This window comes from Bacillus rossius, chromosome 3 (assembly GCF_032445375.1).
Source record: "Bacillus rossius redtenbacheri isolate Brsri chromosome 3, Brsri_v3, whole genome shotgun sequence".
Taxonomy (NCBI): Eukaryota; Metazoa; Arthropoda; class Insecta; order Phasmatodea; family Bacillidae; genus Bacillus; species Bacillus rossius.
Window position 1 is genome coordinate 130,015,679 of NC_086332.1, and position 22,805 is coordinate 130,038,483.

Sequence of the window (22,805 nt, forward strand, 5' to 3'; positions counted from 1 at the left end):
ACTGTCTTGTTTTGTTTGGTTCTTGATCTAGTGTAATATTTTTCGACGATGATCCTGCGGGATTCAATCATGGGCGAAAGTAAGTTCCCCTTAGTGCTGCTGTTATACGCAATACCTGGGGGTGATACCATTATACTTTCAAGTTCGGGAATGTGTTGGTTAAATTGTGTTTCAGCTGCCACCATCTTAATTCTGTTTGTTTTTCATGTTCCAAGCCTTGTAAATTTTCTGTTTAACTCGTTTGCTTGCACGCATAATACCCAATAATGATCGATACTTTTGCCTTGAATTTTTTTGGAGTTTTGCTTACGCTTTAATGCTTATGTACTTCCCGTGGTGGAAAACACTGATTATTTTCGTATCGCAGAATTTCGGTGTATTTTGGACATTAATTCCCATTGCTCTAAATTGACTTGTTCAGCCTTGTATCAGTGTATAATGTAATTTTTCACCCAGTATATAATGATTGAACTCTCGTTTATTGTTATAGTCATTATTTAATCCCTTGTAATCTCGTGATGGATTAAAAAGATTTTCTACTTTTTCTGATTTTTTTTTTTTTGTGATCTGATAACATGTTGTTTTAAAGATAAATAAGCTTATCGTTTTTTCATGCTGACGCAATCTTTCATCTTGTTTTATATTGTGTCTTCAATGAAGGTTTTTATTGTTTCTGAAGATATCTAATCATTCACTTGGCTCAAACTTATGAGGTTTGTTACAGTATTTTACGTATATTTTTGTATGTAAACGTAATGAACTAGTGTAAAATCATATTTGCATGAACCTTTGTGTCTCTGAGTTTCACACCCTTGTTAATTAGTCTGTGATAATAGTTTTGCTGAATAAATATTGCTCTGTCCCACGTGTACTCTTGCTAATTAGTATGCACACACTGGGTGCTTTCTGATTTCCTTACTAGAAGGGAACCCTATAATAAATTGTCTTGTCACTGTATCTTTTTTGCCAGTTTATAAACCTCCTGTGACGAACGTTCCGTCACCATAAGTTTCACATTCATAAAAAAATAATATATTGTTATTAAATTATAAAAAGATTTACAAATTTTACATTTTTAAAAGAAAGTTTATGAATATGTATAGCGTGTATCTCAATGTTTGTAGTAAATATAAAGCCACTCATATTTTTTTTGGAATGAATGTATGAACAAATGAAGTTACCAGTTTGTTGGCAATGAAGACATTAGAAAGCACGGAATTAACAGGCGGGGACCAGGAGCTAGAGGCAGGCTCACCCGGTAGATGTAGGGGATGCAGAAGCGCATGAACATGGGGAAGGACAGGTCCAGCACGTTCACGTCGGTGGAGAAGCGGTTGAGGATGCGGCCGCTAGGCGTGGTGTCGAACAGCGACTGCGGCAGCCTCATGATGTTGGCGAGCATGCTGGCGTGCAGCACCTTGGCAGCGTGCAGCGTGCCCAGGCTGATGGCTAGCGTGCCCAGCACGGCACCCGCCGCTGTGAGGACATCACTACTGTACATCCTCAACACCCCGGCACGACTCGCACATGTCAGTCCTCTGTAATCTCCCGTCTACCCACTATCTGGGCTACACCGTGTCATTTAATATCAACATTCGCAGGCTACATTTACAAGGCTACAAACAGTTACGTGTATGTTTATAAAATTTGCATCACTTACGTCATGTATGCAGAAAATTTGCAAGGATATTATCATTAATTGGTGACAGACTAACAATCTCATTGGCCCGACCTATGGCAAGTTTAGAATTTTTTCAGGTTTTTGCTTCAATAAAACCAACTGTAAGTTGTTAGAACTGATTCTAAACACACATGTGTAGCAATTTCTACTCGTGGAGCCACTGGAGAAATTTTTAAGGACCTGTGAAGACACATGCTATTTCTGCTGAAAGGACATGTCGCTAGGTGTTGGTAACATTGCACAACCACGACTACAATGTCAGTGCAGATATAAAGACCAACGGCGACAACCTCATTATGTCTGCTATGAAGCTGGCATGCAGCAACTTAGCCGCATGCAGCTCGGTATGCTGATGAGCAGTATGCTCAACACCATTCATGTGTTTACGTGGACAAGTTTCATGACATAGCACTTTGTGCTCCAAACAAAAAACATTCATTATTGCATTGCTCCTACGAAAATACTGTGCACGGTGAAGACATAGTTTGGAATGAAACGTGATCATTCAGAACTATAGGTAAATCATGACCACTTGGTCTGGTGGTCACTGTGCCTATCTCATAAACCGAAGTCTTGCGACTCTGATACTAATAGGGAAATTTCCTTTTCAGGTAAGAGAGTACTGATGATTGTGCTGTAATTTCATCTGCTGGCTGCTGAATTACTTTGGCGTAACACTTTTTAGGAAAAAATGGTAAAAATGTTTCTCTTTTACACAACTAAACTATAACTTTATTTAACAAGATGATACTTTTGATTCCTAAGGGCTAGCCGAACAACAGTAGTAGTATCAAAATTGCCGCATGTAAATGCCTCAACGCAGAACCTGTGACATTTCCTCCGACATCGAAACTCTCTTCGCCTGCGTTTTTGAGGTTATACTTCTTTAGGTGCGTTGAGGGTGAAACTTTAGTTTGCATCAAAAATGCAATGAAATAAACCTCCCACATTACACATATAAAATGTAACAGGTTGAAACTCCATTGTGTATCCCTGCAGAAACTGCTATATCCACGAGCCGAATTTGTGAAGAAGGCGGATCCACGTGTGGTGACATGCACCCGTATACATTAACTTTAGCGAACATCGGGGAATGCACTAATCGTATTGGTGTGCCGTAGTAAATTTATAGTAGTGAAACTATCCTGGAACACATTTTGTTAGCTTGAGTAGTCATAACAAGATATAATCACAACTTTGAACCTACCTATTATTTATTAGCCAGGAAAAATGTGTTGGAATAAACATGGTGTCAAAGATATTTACAATTTTGTTGGTTCTCTGAAGCATTATGAATTTAACGCTATCTTTTAAGTATTGTTCATACAAAAGTTGCAGTCCAATAGACTTATTAAAACAAAATTAAGTTTAAACATTTTAAAATACTTGTTATAACACTAAATATATGCATGTTTATTTGTTTATGCTTAAACGACAGAAATCAGTCTGTAAATATTTTCTACAAAAAAACCTTATGTTATTGAGCTTAATCAACATTTGAGATTTAACTGTAAAAATTTAATCATAAATTTATTTTTATTCAATATGGCATCAAATATATTAGGCTAACAATTTGTTGTGTGACTACAGTATGACGAATGCTGCGTCACATCTAAATAACAATGTAAACAAAGGACTGTAAAAAATTTTAATTATTATTTTCTGAGTTGTCATTATTTCTTTTTATGACTATAAAATACAACATAAAATATTCAAGGAGAGTTGTAGTATTATAAAGTTTTTTTTTTGGCACACAAATATGTTTAGAACATCCTCCAATGTTTGTGAAAGTTAATTAAGTATACGGAGGAATCACGCGGGTCTGCCATCGTTTCAAGATTTCTAAATAATCCACAGATAGCAGCACCGTGTTTACACATTTCCCTTTCAATCGACTTCGTCCAATTCACGAAATTACTCCTACCAAATGCAGCATGCCGAGAATTAAGAATTTTGCAATTTAAAAAATAATAATGTATGTGACACATGATACTTTAATTTTTCACAAGACTTCCTAAGAAGTAGATTACTTAGTAAAAATGGGATGTTTTGTTTGTTAGGAAGAAAATGATTTAGTCAAAAAATACCTTAAGTGTATTAAATTTAAATGATATGGTTTATAAACTTGTGTTTTGGTGTATACATCTACCTAATAACTTGTGTTTTCAGTATCGTGTATACATCTGCATAATAACATATTTCATTCACACTGTAATATGTTCAAGATATTTACAGTGTTGCAGGTCTATGTCAATACAAGCAATGAACAATTTACATGATGTTTACGTATTTTACCTTTTTTCTTCATTGATTTGTATGAAAATTGGTTATTTAAATATTACAGAAATGTATGTGTCTTTGTTGGATGACATGAAATATGGTCTGAATGTTTGGTAGGGGTTTACAGCACACAGTTATGCACAGATAATTACTTGCTTTTCATTGCCTTCTGATCGAATATTACAAACTAGAATACACAATATTGTTTTCAGAATGATTATTGTTAAAATTGCCTCATTTTGCAAACAGTTTATTTAAGTTGTTAAGTAAAATCAGGAGTACCAAATACCAAATTGGAGCTCATCTTATGCTTTTACAGAAGAGAATTTACCCAATAACCAATAAGTCATCGACAAGCAAGAACAAGTTTCACATAAATACCATATGTGTAACATATTTTGTTATAAAATATTTATTCTAAGTCAGAAATTTAAAAAAAAAAATATTAAAAAAATCACCTTTCAAGTTATATGTGTTTTTGATTTATGGAAGTTAAATAAAAATGTGTGAAATATTGCACTTTGTAAAATGATACGTACATTTGGTTTACGTTTCTTGTTAATTTCACAATCTTATGTGAACAAGGAATATCATCTGATGAAACGAATAACACTCGATATCACAAAAAGTTCCTAAATGATTTTGGTCATGAAATTGTTCACATGACAACTATTTTAAAAAATTTGTAAATTCCAAATGATGTGTGAACTATACAATTGTTCTTGGCTTCAGAATGGCAATGCCTTCATCCAGATGTTTGCCAAAGTACAGGCACACTTCTGACTCCATGGCATAAGTTAATTAATAAAATTAGATAGGATTGATCAAATTGACACAACTTTGTAAATAAATTTCACATGAGGCTAACAAATATTTGTGTTGTGTTAATTTTAATGTTAATTTTAACAAGTTTACCAAGACACACTGAAGAAATTTAAGTAAACTAAAAATTGCTAACAGTAGAAATTCGCCAAAAAGAATATTTCTTCTCCTGTAAAATAAAAAATTAAAAAATTTGAAACCAGCCTACGCGTCTATAAAAAAATTATTTTACAATAAATATAAATAGGTGGCCATACTTCAACACTTAAATTTCAGATGTGTTATCTTTCAAATGGTTAGAGTTCCTCATATTTGAGTTTCCCTTGTCACAATCAAAGCAACACTACTTACACTGGCCGAAACCCATGGCTCCATACACGCCGAGGTACAACTCTTGAGGGTTGCTCTCCACCAATCCCGTTGTTTCGTTCACCGTTCCCAGCATGTTTTCGGACCACACCGACAGCCATGCATTATCCCCGACTTGGAAAAACTGCATGAGGGCATTGAAGATGAATGTTCCTAGCACCATTGGCAAGCTCATCGCCTTCATGTAGTACTTGAAGACGTACATTTTAACCTGAAAACATGCATTTCAATTGATAAGATTCTGGAACATATAGTTTAAAATGAATGTAAATTTCACAACATGTGTTTTTCCAATGATTGCTATTTGATAGCAATTATGTTGGATTAAAACTCATTTATTAATAAAATGCTGATTTACCACAATATTAAAATGTTGATTGGCTGATTTTATCTTGAAAAATCAATATAGCCATAAAAATGGCAGAATTTATTACATATATAGTTCTCCATTTCGAATTCATTAATGCTGTTTCTTATAATAGTATCTATATAAAAATACTATTGATAACTTATAGGCCTATGTATTTTTATGTTAGGCTGATGTTGTGCAAACTTTATTTTATAGTGAAACAATAGAAGAAAGTTTATATAGAACAATTAAACTTATATTAATTAAATATTAAGGTTTATCAGATGCAAATCATCAAGTATTTGAAATGCCTTTTATAGGTTCCATGTTGTACCAAGTTTAAAAACCCACTATTTCATTATAAGTACCTACGTATTTAATGTTATTTAGATCAAAATCATGTGAACATTATGAGCAAATGGGATAATATTTTCCTAGTAAAGAACTTAGAATTTCTACATTTTTTTGAAATGTAAGGTTTTGATGGAGAAAATTAATTTATGCTAAATTGGCTTTGATGGGGGTATGTTAGCTAATTGCAAATAATAACATTCACAATGTAAGTGTACGCACGTTTCCTTCCTCAATCTTCTCGTCCTCTATGAGCTTCTGTCCAGCCATATCAGGTTCATTGATGCCTTCAAGCTGCAGAATACTGCCTCCGTTCATCCTGCTGCTCTCGCTGGCATTCCTGGCGCGACGCTTGCTGGCACGAGACTTGTTGCTTGCCACGGAGAGCATGCTGTAACCAAAACCACAACCACTGTCACCTCATATAAAACCTCTTACTGCTGTCGATGGCAAACACTTTTAACTCAATCATTTCTCGTCAGCTGCTACGACACTTCACAACAAATGGTGTTAATCGGATTATGTGCTCTAAATATTGGCAGATTTTCTCAATTATGCAATGCAGTGCCTGTCATCTCAATGTTGATGTTGTGTATATGTATGTGTTACTTTAGTTACAATCACTGTTAGAAATCATTAAGATTTTCCTTGAAAAGTTACAGATTTCTACTTAATGTGATATTTTTTGCCTTTTTTTTAGTGGAAAGTCCAAAAAAAGAAAGGGATGTAATAAAAAAACTGATTTTTGACACATTTTAGTGTAAAGTGGGAAAAATTGGTACGAGCACTCAGAAAACATGGGTAAAAGATCAATTACATGAATAAATGCATAAACAAAAAAAAGACCAATAACACAGATCCTAAAGAAAATATTTAAGTAGTGAATAACCAGATTATAGGCGAGACAGTCACACCAAAAATATCTTCAATAAATATAGAACTTTATATAAATATGATATGTACTTCTTGTACCAGAACACTAAGCAGTAGAACTAGAAAGAGAATCAAGAACTGTGGATTTCTAAACAGTGGAAAAATCAAAAAAGCATTACAAATTAATACTACAGTCTCCAAAGCTAGTAGCAAGGCATTAGAGAATTATAGTAAAAGAAAAATCAAAGATGTGATATTTAAATTGAGGCAGAAAACAATAGCAAAGGATATAATGTATAGAGTATACTCTCAGGATTGACGAAGAAAGGGTTATCACAGTGAAGAAAGAAAAATTGATGATATTTTTGTGAATCTTCTAAAGAAAATCAGAGAAACCCGAATCTGAATGTAAACTTGAAAATCAACAAAATCAACAATATAAACAATAAGAGAGACCAGCTTAAACATTTCCTCAATGTGATACTACAGAATAATCAGCAGAAAAGTAATTGCAGCTACCACAAAAAATACATCTTCATAGTTTATATATGTTACATACCACGGGAAAAGTTCTCAACAGATAAAAGTTATGGGGTAGACTAATTTAAATTAATTAAAGGAAGAGAAGCTGGAAACATAAGCGCAGTACCCCGGATTGGTGGAAAGCATTTACCCAAGTTATATGGAAAGATTAATAGGAATACTGAAAGAGGTTGGTATCAACCAGAAGTATAGAAGACTCATTCTCGACATGATGATTCTTGAGCAGAGTGAAAGTACAACTGGTATACGGAAAGAACAACAATGTGAATAAAAAAAGAGGTGCGTGGAAAGGATCCTGAGAATTGCTACAGAAAGAAACTCTGGAATAAGCTTGACAGTTCCAGATAGAATAGCCAGTCATTGGCACTGTTAAATGCATGGATGAAATCATACGTCTGGCAAAAACATGTAAACATCGCAGGACATTTAAAGTGCATTGGTGTTGTCGTCGTACTGCCTCTCCAAGCAGCAGTGCGCCCCGGCGGCCCGCATGTCAACAACCACCTGCTCGGCTCGCCAGTCTTCGCTCCTCACTGGTCCGCGGCGGACGTACACCATGACACGCCCTGCAGTTTTGTGCGTGTTACAAACGACGAGTGTTTATTCGCGGAGTGTGTGAACAACTGGCTGTCGCTCAACAACCATCGGTGGAGACCGAAGGGCCAGTCCGGGAAGAACCTACCCTCCCTGAGACCCGGCAGCCAGGAGAACAAAAGTAGAAACTGTAAACAAGTAAGGAATGGAAAATGACATCAGCAAGTCGAGGTTTAAACAGAAAATCTTCTGGGAACCTTTGTTGCTACCCAAGAACCAGAAAACACAGATCAGTTGAAATACTATGGAATCCTGTTCACAAACCATGCTTACTGCACCAAGAAAATACGATCGCTAATCACAATGGCCAAGGTAGAACCAACAAGGAAGTATATCTGTTGACCAAAAACTGAGCTTGTAGCTGTGGAAGAAGCAGGTGAAGTGTTACACGCAGAGTATTTCTCTCCACGGATCTTAAACTTGAAAAGTTTTTCTTATAAATGAGATCCTACAATTTAATCTTTTGTAAAACTAACTCAGTTTTAACTTATATATTTCATTTTGTTTAAAGCAGTGTGGTATTGTTTAAGTGTCTGAATAATAATAAATATTTGGCCACATTCTTTCATTTCATCACCGATTTATTTTTAAATGCCCCACAGTTCCAATAGTTCCAATGGCATATAACACGTAACTTATTAATAAACTTATATGTGAAATGTATGCTTTTATAATAAGCTTTCATGTAGTATATCATAGTAAAAAAATAATTTTAAAGATAAGTAGACTGATAGGGTATGTAAATTACAGCATTCCTTCAGAATTAAATTTATTTAATACAACATGCACATAGTCACCTACATGTTGTGTCACGATTATTTAATAAGTGTCATGGAATGATGTGCACAATGCACAGCATGGAACGACGCGCTCACCTGTGCACGGAGCCAGACCTCGACCTGAGCGCGGACACGATGTCCGCCAGGGAGCCGGCCTGGCTGCGCGACTCCGACACGCGCGACATGGCTCGACTCAGCTTGCGCTGGAACTCCTCCGCACCCAGACTGCTCTCCAGCTGCTGCTTCACCTCTTCCAGATCTGCAAGCATCAAGCACTGGCAACGAGACCTGCTTCAACTGGTATGCACATTCAGTCTTCAGTCCACATGGGTTCAATTCAAATTTCTAGAAATTCCTTATTAGCATTAATGACCTCACAACACACACATTTTATTTCAAAAACATGATACCAACCCTGTTTTTTACACATGGATGGTAGCAGGTTCAAAACCTAAAAAAAAAAAAAAATCCAAAGATTTTTGTTTGGTTAGTTTACTTACTTTTGTCACACTAGCTCAAAAACTCTTTATAGTATCCCACATGTGATGCTTTTCTTCTGCCACAGCTCTGATTACTAGCTTCATCATTTTTCTTTTTTTTAAGCAAAATAATACCATAATGAGCTTTAAGTTCATTCTCATATTTTATACACAAACTGTAAATTTATTTGTTGATAATCTTACTCTGTTCAGCTGCATCACTCGCTAGAATGTCTTGAAGATGCTGATCCAGGAACTCGGCGAAAGCACCTCTCCTCTGCACCAGCTCCTGGTAGGTCCCGGTCTCCGACACTTGCCCGTCCTTCAGCACCAGGATCAAGTCCACGCGCGGGAGGAATGTGATGCCATGAGTCACCAGCACGCGAGTCTGCGTCAAACATTCATCCATTGTGATCCTACAACCACTGAAATGGAAACAGCAATTGATAATAAATACCAAAAACAATCATAAAGAGGCCACAATATTCATAAAAGTATTTAGATAAACAGTGCATGTATTGTGTGTATGCATGTGTGCTGGTTGAAAACGCCTCTCAAGAAATAGCGAAAATATTCATTTGTATGTTCTAAAGCTCTAAATAAAATATTCTTTTAAGTGAAGTGTCTTTTATTTTTCCAAACTATAATTTTGGTTAGATAACTTTTTTACAACCAAATATTATAATGAATTTCAAATTAAAATTCTATCTTCACTAAACTTCAGGCAAATATGTACAAATATATAGTGATTAAAATTTGTATATAAATTTAACTACAAATCATGTGCTATAAAGTGTTACACTACAGTTAAACCTCAATAAAAATTTGAAGGGACCATAATTATGTCACTGTGCAATAATGAAGTTTGTAATAACATTACAAAATTTAATCACTTTTTTGTATATATTCTAAATGAAATTCAAATAAAGTTCAAACATGCACAAAATCTTGTACTGCACGAAAAAAAATTCAATTTTAAGATGGCTCAAAAAATAAATGTTTTTCTATTGTATCACACTTACAATGATTTAGTACAGAAGAACAAATCAAAACTTTAGGAATTACCTACAAAACGATATAATACTACCATCATTTTCAAGAATAAATTTTCTAATCATTTCCCCAATTAACAATAAATCAATGCAACGACATCAATATGGTTTAAGTTGAAACTTCACATTGTTTATTAACATAAGTTTGGGATATTTGTAGTAACCATCCCTTACTATATAATTGTTTACCCTTACAACAAAAACAAACAAAAATCACAACAAAAACCAAAAAAAACTTTGTATTGCATAATATAGATACTTAACAAATTACTTAGCACTATAAATGCAATGTAATTTTTAGTGACTGTAAAACTACTTTGTATTAATGAGAGTTTTAAATTAACATGGTTTTTATTAATGATGTTTCACTGTATAACTAATCAACATAATGTTCTACATTAGTTGAACTGCCTTTACCTTATTCCTGAGGAGTCCAGTTGGTCCGATCACCTTCTCGAAGATGTGTTTCCCGACATGGCTGTCGACGGCGCTGAGAGGGTCGTCCAGCAGGTACACGTCACAGTCTCTGTACACGGCTCGGGCGAGAGACACTCGCTGCTTCTGGCCTCCGCTCAAGTTGATGCCCTGGCAAGTACCATACCTCTCACTATCACTGTAGCTTGGTAGCGTCTTGGCACCACAAGTCACATTTCTATCTCTATATTTAAAGTGAGAGCCATCCACTTGACTATGATTTACACAATTAGTTAATAACATGTTTGAGTAATTTTCCCAAACATTGTCTTTAACATAGAATGTATTCCAGTTAAAAATATATATGTAAGTATTAATTTATGTAGATTAAGGAAATAAAGGCTGTACATTTACTCTCCTATCTAACCTGGTCACAAAAATCTTGTATGCTAACTATTATCTAGGCAGGATAAATTTTAAGTATTTTTCTGTGTGACATGCAATAGTTATTTAAAACAACTGCTACTATATTTTAAAAACAAACATTTACTCTGAACATCAGGAAAAATGCTGTGCGTCACATTTCACTATTAAAGCATGGTGGGCTGTACCGCGAGGTTGTCACCACTGGCGCAGTTGTACAAGAGTCATGAACTGATCAACATGCCCTTTCCAAGGAGTTGTGAATGGCAGGAAAGCCAAGGCTACCCTTACCAGAACCATCAAAGTATCAAAAAGTAAATGCTACTTCTTACCATCCGGGTACACACTAGAAATACCAAACAAAATAGAGAGAGAGAGAAAAAACAGTGACAAAGTTATATAAATCAAAATCACTTTTTAAGATTAAAAGATGGATTAAAAGGAAAACATTGGGCATTTCATAACCTAACTTTTTAAGAACTATGTATGTGTAGGATAAAAAAACTTGAAATAATATGAAACTTCTGAAACCAGACATTTTTTTCAGTTAATCTGTAATCTTGCCTTACCTTTTCACCTATTTCAATCTGGTCCCCCCCGGGCAGGATGGCCAGGTCCGACCTGAGCGCGCAGGCGTCGATCACGCGCTGGTAGCGAGCATGGTCGAACGGCGTGCCGAAGGTGATGTTGTCTCGGAGAGTTGCGTGCTGGATCCAAGCTTGCTGAGGCACATACGCGATGGATCCCTGCCAGGTGTGTAAACTCATCAGTAAGTGATATAATCACGGATTATGTATATGGGCACATGAATTCATAAAACTACTATGTGGGCAATATGTTAACAAACTGGGAACTTGATATAATTGCAAACAACATTCTTATAAAATTCTTATTTACTTAAGGATGGGCATTAGTTATTTTATACATGGAACGGCATAAACAACAATATTCGTTCATTTATTTTACTACGTAGGCAACTAGAATGTTAGTTATTATATAAAATAAATATTTAACACTTAGAAAAATGTAATTATGTGAAATTTAATAAAAAAATTATCAAATATAAATAATTGTATTAAAACATCTAATATATTTTGCACTGAATTTAAACTTTAGAATGGTTCAGTAATGTTTATATAATTTAATATGTAAGATAAGTCCTTGCTTAGTTTTGGTTAAACCATAATATGTTTAACTTATCATGTAAAGTTCATCAAATAAGTGACAAAATATTTTTACTTGAACTTGTAATGAGCCTTGCAAAATAGCATGAAGAGTATGAAACAAATTAATACACAATAATATTTACAGAAATAATATTTAAAAAGTAGAATTAGCCTACTTGTTTGTCAAGCAACACAAAAGTTTTATATATTCCTTCTTCATCTTCCATAACATGAGTTGCTGAGGATATGGTAGCGGAGAGGTGCCAGGACCACAGAAGCTGAGAGAGAACTCACGACGGTGTTGACGGAGCCGCTCTTCTTGTCCATCTCGCCCAGCAGGGCAGACACGAGGGAGCTCTTGCCCGAGCCCACTGTGCCCACCACGGCCACCAGCGCCCCGCTCTGCACTCGCACGTTGATGTTCCTCAGCGTGGGCTCCTCCTCGACGCCCCAGGTGAACGTCCCGTTGTCTATCTTCAGGCAGTGCTCTGGCAGTTTACCACATTACATCACGCTTCTGCTTTCACAGCTGTTCAACACGTTATTATCTTTGAAAGATTTGTGCAATGGGAGTGCATGACTTGATGTAAGTTTTTGGACATACGCCATTGCTAAAAACTTTTTCTGTTGAAGAAAAAATAAAAAATAAAAATAAAGAAATATATAAATAAAACCCAAAAAAAATACAAAGAACACAAAATTAAGCAAAAATTGCTGTTTTAATCTCTAGCTTTTTTTTCCGTCAGTCCGCGAGATCATCCTTATTACTTTATCAAATTCCATGAATTACCCTCATTTTAAAGTTTATCTGGCTGGCTAATGACGAAAAATAGACCCTTGGTCTAAAATCGTAGGTACCGCTTCTCATAAATTTGAGATTTAAAATTATCTAAGAAGAGGTCCTTTAATGGATGCGTAGATTTTTCAAAGGGTATCGAATCGGATTCGATGAATATCGATTTGGATATCCACTTGAAACATCAGCATTTACATATTTCTTTTTTAAATTGCACTTCCGTCATAATAAACAGAACTTTTGATAAAGAAATCTTAGAGGATCCTTCAAATTAACCAAAAATTTCCACCAAAAAACCACTTAACCAAAACTTCTGGCACGTCAGACGTTTCTTATAAGTAAGTACTTTTTACACGCTTTATATTAGCTTCACCTGTATGTTTGTAACCGACTCCTTTGCACTCGATTTTGACCCACTTTAAACGGACAAATTTAATCTAAACTTCGTACACTTATCGAGGACCGGTGACAATACACTAATTTAATAAGTTTATCTCATTATCCTGATTAGGATCGACAGGATTAAATAATTTCCTCACCCAGCCTTTTTGTGAGCAAGTGAGACAACCGTGCAGTCGGCGCATGCGTACCGTCTACCTACTTTCCAGCTCGAGCACTCGGGGTATTAGTATTATTACAATATATTATATCCTCGACAGTTGGTTTGTTGGCCCAGCGGATTAAGGCGCGGGTCTTCGTTGACGTCAATCCACAGATTTACTGGTCGTGGGTTCTGATCCTATCCACGGCTAAAAAAAAAATATATATATATATATATATTTGTTTATTTTCAACAAATTTTGGGATTGGTGCCGTAAATCCAACTGTAATACGTCTGGGACTTCGCCAATCCTTCTATTCAAACTGAAAATTAAAAATAAATATAATTTAAGAAAAACACGCTCTTAAAGCACATCAAACTAAAAAGTGAACAATAATTTTTAAAATAAGCTTACAAAAATAATGAATGAAAAATACTAGTATTATTGTGAAAAAAGCATGGGGCGCTTTGTTCCATATTTTAATCGTACATCGAGCGCCTGATGGAAGAGCAGCCGACATGTCATCGGAAGGCTCTGGGTTCGAATCCCAGTCCGGGCTATCCGAATTTTTCTCACATATTCTATACACTCTCATTGAGAAGGTCCTTTCCTCTTCCTTTCTCAATCCTTATCCTTCCCAAAATTCCTGTTACGTAAATGTGGAACGCTTCACGTAATAATTAATCCGTAACGCCCATCCTTACCTGCTTCACAGCATTAATTTCGTACAGTATGTAAGACTGGTCGATATCACTTGTTCGTCAATAATTTTATACCATTAAGTCTCACTATATATATATTTAACAACAAAATCTTTGAATGGCTACTAAAATCGAGATTTCACCATAAATACGGCTGTACACATTAATAATTTGGAAAATAATTACAGTTACTTATAGATATCACGGAATTAATAGTAGATTATAACAAATAACAGTCTAGAAAAATTAAAAAACACGCTTTTATAGAAAATCATACAAAAAATAATTTTTTTTAAAAATAAATTTGAATTAAAAATAGTGTAAAATAAAAAATATGTATTTTATTTTTAAAAAAAGTGTGGGGTGCTTTTTAAGATATTATCAAAATGGTAGCTATTCCTTTTACTCATATGTCAATAAAATAATTATAACTATTGAAACATTGCACCCCACGCTTTTATTAAAATAAAAAATAATTTATTTTACACTATTTTTAATTCAAATTTATTAAAATGTATTTTCTATTTTTTAGTTGGATTTTTTATAAAAGCGTGTTTTTTTAGTTTTTTTGAACTATTATTTATTAAATTACTGTTGATATTTTGTATAACAAACATAAGCTACAAAGATAACCTCTTACATTTACTTCTCATAGCATCAGTTAGTATTGAAGGTACGTACAACCAAAAAGTGAACGATGATCACATCATCACTTCCAACATTGTATTTAAAGAGGTTTTGTAAACGCGTTTACTATAGGTAGGCCTATGTTTGAATATAATACTTCTGTAAAAAAAAGTGTAACAGCTATTTGTACTGATGAGTTCAATTACATGTCTTCTTTTGTACCAACACCCGTTTACTTTTTTCTATTCTTCTTCAAAATGTCATTTCTCCCCAATTTTTAAAGAATGGAATGCCACACGAAACGATATTCCGCACGGGTCGACTAGTTTAACTGTATTTTTACTGGTTTTCATGTTTCTTACAAAGTTATTGTGTGTGTAAATGTATTTTTTCAGTAGATTTTTTAATTTCAGATGTGTTTTAATGCCTATATTTTATTTTGAAAGTTATTCAGAATCTTTAATAATCATTCTAGAGCATTTTCTGTTGTTTGGGTAAAAGAAAGGATGAGAGACAGGTGCTCAACATGGCGGCGCCATGGTTTTTTCAGACATTTTTCAGGATTCAGACTCTCTTGTGGTTTCTATATGTAATATAAAGATGGAAAAGTAGAACTTTAGTATATCCCAAGGTGTTTATCACTTGGCTAAAGAGAGAGAGACAGTAAAAAATGCATGTATTTCTGGAAGTTGCCTGTTGTAAACTGTGTTATGATTGATTGCTGTACGAGAGATAAGTTGTGATTGGGCCTTGGTCACGCGATTATATCCTCTTTGTGTGGCGGCAGGCAGTTGTGTTATCTCCTCAGTTCGCTGCTCGATGTTCTCTAGATAGGTCGCGTTTGGAGCAGGGCTCAAGAAAAAATGCAATAATGTATTAGGTGATACATTTCATGGTTATGGCTGGGTTGCGCCGGTAACTAAACTGTTTCAGAGATTTAATTTGAATTTTCATCGACCACAGTCGTCGGCAATTAGCCCACAACTGAGCTAAATATATATTACTGCCACCATCCCTACAACACTTTTGTTCTTAATTTGAACCGTAGACGTCAAGCGATCACGGGACTTATTAATGATGGTAAATGGGAAAGTGAGTACTAAGAACGTTTCGGACAACCTCAAAATTAATAAACATTCACGTTTTCGAGCAGGGAAAATTTTTTTGGTTTTTGTAAGAACTGTGTGAAACTTTTTGTGAACATCATGCAATGGAAGACAATGTTTTGTTTATGGCCGACCTCCGTAGCATAGTCGGATGCACACCGGCTTACAGTACGAGGGGTTCTGGGTTAGAGTCCCGAGTAAGGTATGGGTGTTAATCTACGTACGGTAATTTGATCGATGATATGATAGTAAAAAGGCTTCGAATAAGAAAGAAAATGACCCTATGGCCGTTGGCGCACTGCTGTAGGCCAACAAATTTTTTTTTTTTTTAAAGTTTGGTTTTTGTGCAAGATCTACAAAAATAAATCTACGTAAAAGTTCTACTAAATCTTTTTTTCTTCCGTAAAGACTGCCCAACTAAATTTCGTAGCTAACATTTAAATTAAGAATATGAACAAACATTTTTGAATGAATATTCTCATTTATTAATTTTTGAAGTGTTAATGAGTGTTGCAGTCAGATCATCTTTTAGCCGAGCCATTATGAGTTGTAATAATGTGTGTGCATTTTTGTTAAATAATTTTCATATATTTTTAAGAAGTTTTTAGAATTATATTGCTATTTTACTAACATGATTTTGGCGGAAGTCTGTAACGTGTAGCATTGACACGTGTTCTGAGGAATATTTGGAATCACAACCAAATATATATTATAAATGACTCTGGAAATGATGTAACTATGAATATTAACAATGCACCTCTCTAGTATTGGCTCCTGCAGGCCTTGTTGTTTTCATGTGATGATCAGCTATTGGAATTATTTTGTTGTCTATTCAGGTTTTTTTTTTTTTTTGGTAATTCGTCCAAAGTATTCAAGTGGCCAGTGGACAGTTCCCCGACCTCGTCATAACCCCGACCGTTTCCCCTGCACTGCTTTGACCTCCCTCCACGAGACATCCTGCCAGTCCTTTGTCTGCCCAGCTTATGGGGTGGGACTCCCCACGCGGCGGCATAGACTCGTAAAATGGCGGGTAACGAAATGTTTAAGCCAATAGAAAAACTTAAGGAAATTTTTATGTGGCCCTTTTTCTTAACTGTGAATAATGGAAATAGTGCTCATTTTCTTAATGAAAGTATCCGGGGACCACAAGGCAGATGGAGGTAGCAGGAACGATCGTTCCCGCAAGACCATTTTTTTTTCTCCAGCAGAGGAGCCGAACCAACAGAAGTATCCGGCGCTTAGAAATTGCATGGACGTATACTGCTTGATCGTGCCTACGAGACTTCATTGGTGAAACAATTTACGTTTTATTTATTTTTAAATTAAAATATCAATCCACCACACTAGCAGTTCATATATATATATATATATATATATATATATATATATATATATATATAACGGTTGTGTATGAAAAAAGGCTAAGGGTCAATTGAACCACAGTCGTTAAACAATGTTTTATTAACGACTGTTAAATGTTACCTCTCCGTTTTAAACAACGGTTAAGCTTTTTCATTTCACCACACTTTTCTTGTGTTTAACTTTCCTCAGGTAGATAAAATGGTTTATCGTTATTAAGATTCGTTAGAAACTCAATTACAAGGTAGTGGCCATTCTTTTTTGTTTGTATTGAGTTCATAAAAATCTTTAATTTGCAAATAAAATGTTATAGTTCAGAACAAAACTAGATTATTTTAATTTTGTAAACTTACGTTTTATTATGTGCAATTATTTATGTTCATAATAACTTAAGTTTGACAATATCATTGGAGCTTAAATTAGTGACGACTCAGCTGACTATTGTTTGTTACAATAATATACACTGGAAATGTTCGGCATGGACAGTAAATATAAGCATGACTTATTTCATCTAAAAATTACATGAACAAGACTTCAAAATGTTATAACAACTGGAAGTAAATAAATTTGTAACATTCGAGGTGTCAAGCGTGACCCAAATTTTCCTTACAATATCTGGATGACCAAGCTTCGCTCAGAAGAATCTTATTAAATGAATAGCTAATAACTCGCGTCTTCGCTCATGCAATTTTAAGAGTGTTGCTAAAATCTTAAAATTTAAAAAAGTGTTTATATGATTATTCCCAATATTTGGACTAAATAAACAGACACAATAAATCGTCAGGTGCATAAAAATATATTTTGTAAAATAACCGTTTTCTTAGTAGTTATGGGTATGCTATTTTTAATTTTTAGTAAAGATTAGGTATCGGATTTGAAAACTTATTTTTTAGACTGATCGAGGATATAGTTTACCTTGATGAAATTACACTTCCTGTCATTTCATGAGGTAGTCAATTAAAAATTATATATCTATACTATTTCAATTAAGTTTACGAATCTTTTACAATGTCACATTCATTTTCTATGGTTGGACCTAAGCTTAGAATAATCAAAGGATCTGACATTTAGACAAATACATCCCGTTTTTAAGAATATTTGATGCAATCGCATCTTTCTTTTAAATTTAGAGTACATGTATAGAGTTTAGTATCGAACTTATTAGTTGAATCTTAGTTTTTTTTTGTTATTAACTAAGCAGTATATCCAAATTTTTACCAATCTTTTCTTTTCCCACTAGGATACTGACGTAAATATTAAGAATTAAGTAACTTCAGCAATATTGGTTAACCAGAAAAAAACCAACCCCAGGTTATTTATTAGATTAAATAAATTTAATACTTTTTAAAAATAATATTAACCTCTGTTAAGACTGACAAGTGATAATTCGGAGAATGTTGAATAACTTAGGTAGCTTAAGGTATGGTCATTTATCATTTCCTTAAGCACAAATTTGTGGGATTTGTTCATAATATATTTTTTTAATATTAAAACAGTAATTGAAATATTTAACCTCTTAAAAAGTTAACTTCTGTAATTTGTAGAAAAGAGTTGATAGTTTTTGCATGCTTGTAAATCCTACCACATAACTTACATTCCGCTTCATTAGCTTTAGGGATACGACTTTTATAATAAAAACAAATTCAAATGGGTTTTCACCCCTTTTGTGGTAGAATGTGGGAAAATGATAAACGTTAAAACCGATATTAAATCATAATTACTCATTTGAAAGTTATTCTTGCTCAGTTTTTAATAACATCTTAATTTGCTTGAATATATGATTTAGTAGACTACTATTAAAACTAACGTGCCCCGTTTCACGCACTGCCTTTGAGGTCGAATATCTAAACATGTTTAAAGTATTCCAGATAATAATTTAATAAAGTAATTCATGTGAAGTTGCTTACAGCCAGCTGTATTTGCTATGGAGATATGAATTTTTCTATATTATAAACATAACTTACTCCCTATTCGCACCATTAAAAATGAAGGCAAAAAAACTAAAGAAAAAATCATATGCTTTGTGCTTACCTTTATGTGCTTGTTGTTGATTCTTAATTTCTAATTCTTATATTTATTAATTTCGGAAGTATTAATTTTTGTCTTTACATGAAACGTCGACCCTTCCACGTAAGGACGGAATCATACAAATAAGTAAAATAATAATATTTAATTTATTATCTTACCATTTTATTTACATCTTAATTAGTTACCGAAATGTTATGTTTAAAAACATACTACCTCATTTTCCACGTCATTACAAGATGTATTTTAATAAACGACAAAAAGTAATACGTAACTTCAGATGCAATTTTTTTTAGTATCTTACGTCTATTTCTTATTCAATTGGAAGCTTTTGATTTTTATTTAAAAACAACCCTATCCTTTTATCAAACTTAGGGTTTTAATTGCGCAAAATGGTAATGTTGAGTTTGGTGGTTTTTGTATGATTATTATTCGTTCCCAATTTTTTTATTGTGCTTGATTAAGTTTTAAGTTAAAATCATTTTTATCCAGCAGATAGACATTCCACTTCTAATGCCAGAACAGATTGGTCAGCCAGTTTGATTTCATGGCAGCCATCTTGAATCTACCAACTTGTTTTCGTCTGCAAGAGGTTGCAGCCACCATATAAATTAAAATTTTACCCATATCATTGCTTGAATAAACTTTCATCACAAGTAAAACCATTTCAGCGATAGTATGAGTTCATCTATGTTTGGGTGTGTGCGCTATCAGAATATCTTATAAATGACTCAAAATTCCTAACAATTTCCATATTTCGAGGGAAAAATTTCCGTTTGAAGAGAAAATTTCCTGTTTATTAATAAAAAATAAATAAAAATTCTAAAATCTAAAAACCAAAAAAGGTTTTTCTATTTGAAAGAACATTATGTCCTAAACATGGCTTAAAACTCATGAAAGCAAGCCACTCTGAGCTGCCTCGGCATGGACTGTAAGATTTAAATTCTTTAATTTTGACCAAAAACTTCGGGGAAAAGACCAAAAATCATCAAAAAATTCGCTTGTTATTTTACGGATCAATTTGAGTGATTCCTGCACGTATTCGATCCTTGCCTTATTCGCAAATGGTAATATCTAATTAAATACAAAAAAAAAATCCTAGGGTATATATTCATCATACACCAACCACCAGTAAGGCGCAGATAATTTTAGGTTAAAATATATTTCTCTATTTAAACTTAATATTGAATTACAATGTTCAAGGGAAAATACAAATAAGAAAATTTTTTACATTATTTCCACAAGTACAAACAAGGATTTCTAGCATTTCTCGAACTCTTCAGTCTTCTTGGAGGTGGATCGAGTTCTTTGCATGCACTGATATGTATTTTCAAGGCAGTTCTACATGACAGTCGATTAAGAAGCAACGTACAATCCGTGGCCAGCAACATACATTTGGTTGTTTAGGAACGTCAGATAGGTTTACCAGACACGTGCATTTAGTCGGGGTTTGAGGTTGGAGGAGCTTTGCATTCTCAGTAATGTTGGAACAACCAGGTATCTTTCCCATTTCCAACAAAGCTGTTCAAAATATGTAAGGAATGGGAATAGTGTGAAAGGCATCGTCTTGTCCCGGCAGGGTACTTAGCAACGATAACGGATTGAAGGCGCACCTGCATCTGGCTGAGGTTTTTGTCTTCTGCGACAAGCTGCTTCCGGCTCAACTTCTTGCACACAAGACATTGTGACAGCAAATAATCCTGTCTGACTGGAAGCTACAACAATGCTGTCTGGAGTATAGAAGTTATCAGAGATTTCACTCCCAGGCTAAATATAATTTCTTCTCTTTTCCTGAAATCGGGCACCAATGATCCTCACACTACCAACCACACAGCGTAAAAACAAAGAAATAAAGTTTTGTCTGGAACGATATCAGGATCTAGAGTATTTAGAATTATTCGGGTCCAGTTTTTATGGCTCGTTCGTAAATTTCATACTTTTTAATAAAATATCATCTACTTTGTATTTCCGTATCTTGATAAACATTAATTAAATATGAAGTATTTTTTAAAGATTATTTTAGAGATGAGAGGTGGCGTTCGTTGGTGGTATAAAACTATATTAGCTCGTAAAATCGCGATATCAATTTACATAGATGGCCATATTACATTGCCTTCTTTCACTGGCGTATTAAATAATACTTTCTAGTATGAACGATTGAATAAAGTCACGTAGAACTGTTAGAACTATAAATATGATCAATTTATTCTTACTTTTCTCCTAATAAGATATGGAACTGGCTGAAAATATAATTACCTACTTTTAATAATGACCAATTTTAACTGAATATCTGCAAAGATCACTATGAGTACAAAAAAAATTTCATAAAATAAATTAATTTCTTGTAAATTTGAAAAGTGTTCATATAACAGCAGACGAACAATATAACAATAATTCAACATGAATTTGGGCTTGGATTGATGTTTTTCTAGTTTGTATGTAGCCAATATTTTGATAGCGCATATACATATCGATGCAAAACGCCCACAAAAAATAGTACTGTATGCCAAAAGTTGAAGTGAACGGTTCCTTCTCATAGTTGTAATTTTATAGTAAAGTATAACCTTATAGCCTAGTCGCTTTTATAACGTCGCCCAAAATCTTCCAAGACGATTGAAGGCGATTACAAAGCACATTAAATGACTAATAACTATAATATTTTGTAAGAGAAAAACGGGACTTTATATGTTTTAAGTTGTTATATGGTATGGTATTCGCTTTTCGTGGTAAAATCGCAATATAAAGTGGTTTTACTTAAACCTGTATTTATTATTATTTTAATTGTATACGGAAATGAACACTAATTATAAATACGGTTATAGGGTAGCTCACGCAGCTCTCTACCAAAATATTTAAAAACACAACAATTTAAGTGTGGCTGAGCATCAGAGAAACATCGAAATAATATTTATTTTAATAGAAATTTTTTTTAATATAACATGCAGCTTCTATTACAACATGTTGCGTTTAATATAATGGAGAGAAAAAGTAATTTCGAAAAGCTAATTCACCATCTTTTGTGTGTGTTGTATGACCTAAATATACAATTAATCGTTATCGTCTAAATAAAAACTGTTAACTAATTTGTTACTTAAATTTACAATTTTAGGTGAAAATAATAAATAAACTAGTATGTATTTTGGATAGTGAAAATGTAGAGAAGGCATTTTTACAAAAATTATCTAATTTTTTTAAATATCCTACGGTTATCACGAATATGGTTTTTTTTATAACGACAGTAATGTACAGTAATTTAGAGGTATTTTCTATAAGTGTAAACATTGTAGTCATGCCGTATTAATTCAATGTATGACATGCTTTGTACGTTTCCATGGTACACAATCTTAATACAAAACAGTTCTTTGTGGATCTCATTAATAATTTTGCACTGAATCTAAGCCAACCTACACATTTCATTCGAACATGCTAGTGTACATACACCGGCCGGTGTTGCCAGTGAAGCTGCACTGCATT

The 22,805-nt window shown here is 34.0% G+C and overlaps 1 protein-coding gene across 3 annotated transcripts in view; it reads right to left on the bottom strand.

Annotated features, from left to right (window-relative positions):
• The window catches only part of LOC134531245 (ATP-binding cassette sub-family C member 3-like), a 289,530-nt gene that overhangs the window by 95,621 nt on the left and 171,104 nt on the right, over positions 1-22,805 (bottom strand). For all 3 annotated transcript variants that reach the window (XM_063366935.1, XM_063366937.1, XM_063366936.1), the window contains 8 exons: positions 12,470-12,663; positions 11,579-11,755; positions 10,590-10,757; positions 9,325-9,508; positions 8,738-8,900; positions 6,075-6,243; positions 5,135-5,363; positions 1,256-1,476 (listed from right to left, as the gene is read on the bottom strand). In XM_063366935.1, the coding sequence (XP_063223005.1) occupies positions 1,256-1,476; positions 5,135-5,363; positions 6,075-6,243; positions 8,738-8,900; positions 9,325-9,508; positions 10,590-10,757; positions 11,579-11,755; positions 12,470-12,663 (1,505 nt within the window). The remainder of the gene's footprint in view (positions 1-1,255; positions 1,477-5,134; positions 5,364-6,074; positions 6,244-8,737; positions 8,901-9,324; positions 9,509-10,589; positions 10,758-11,578; positions 11,756-12,469; positions 12,664-22,805) is intronic.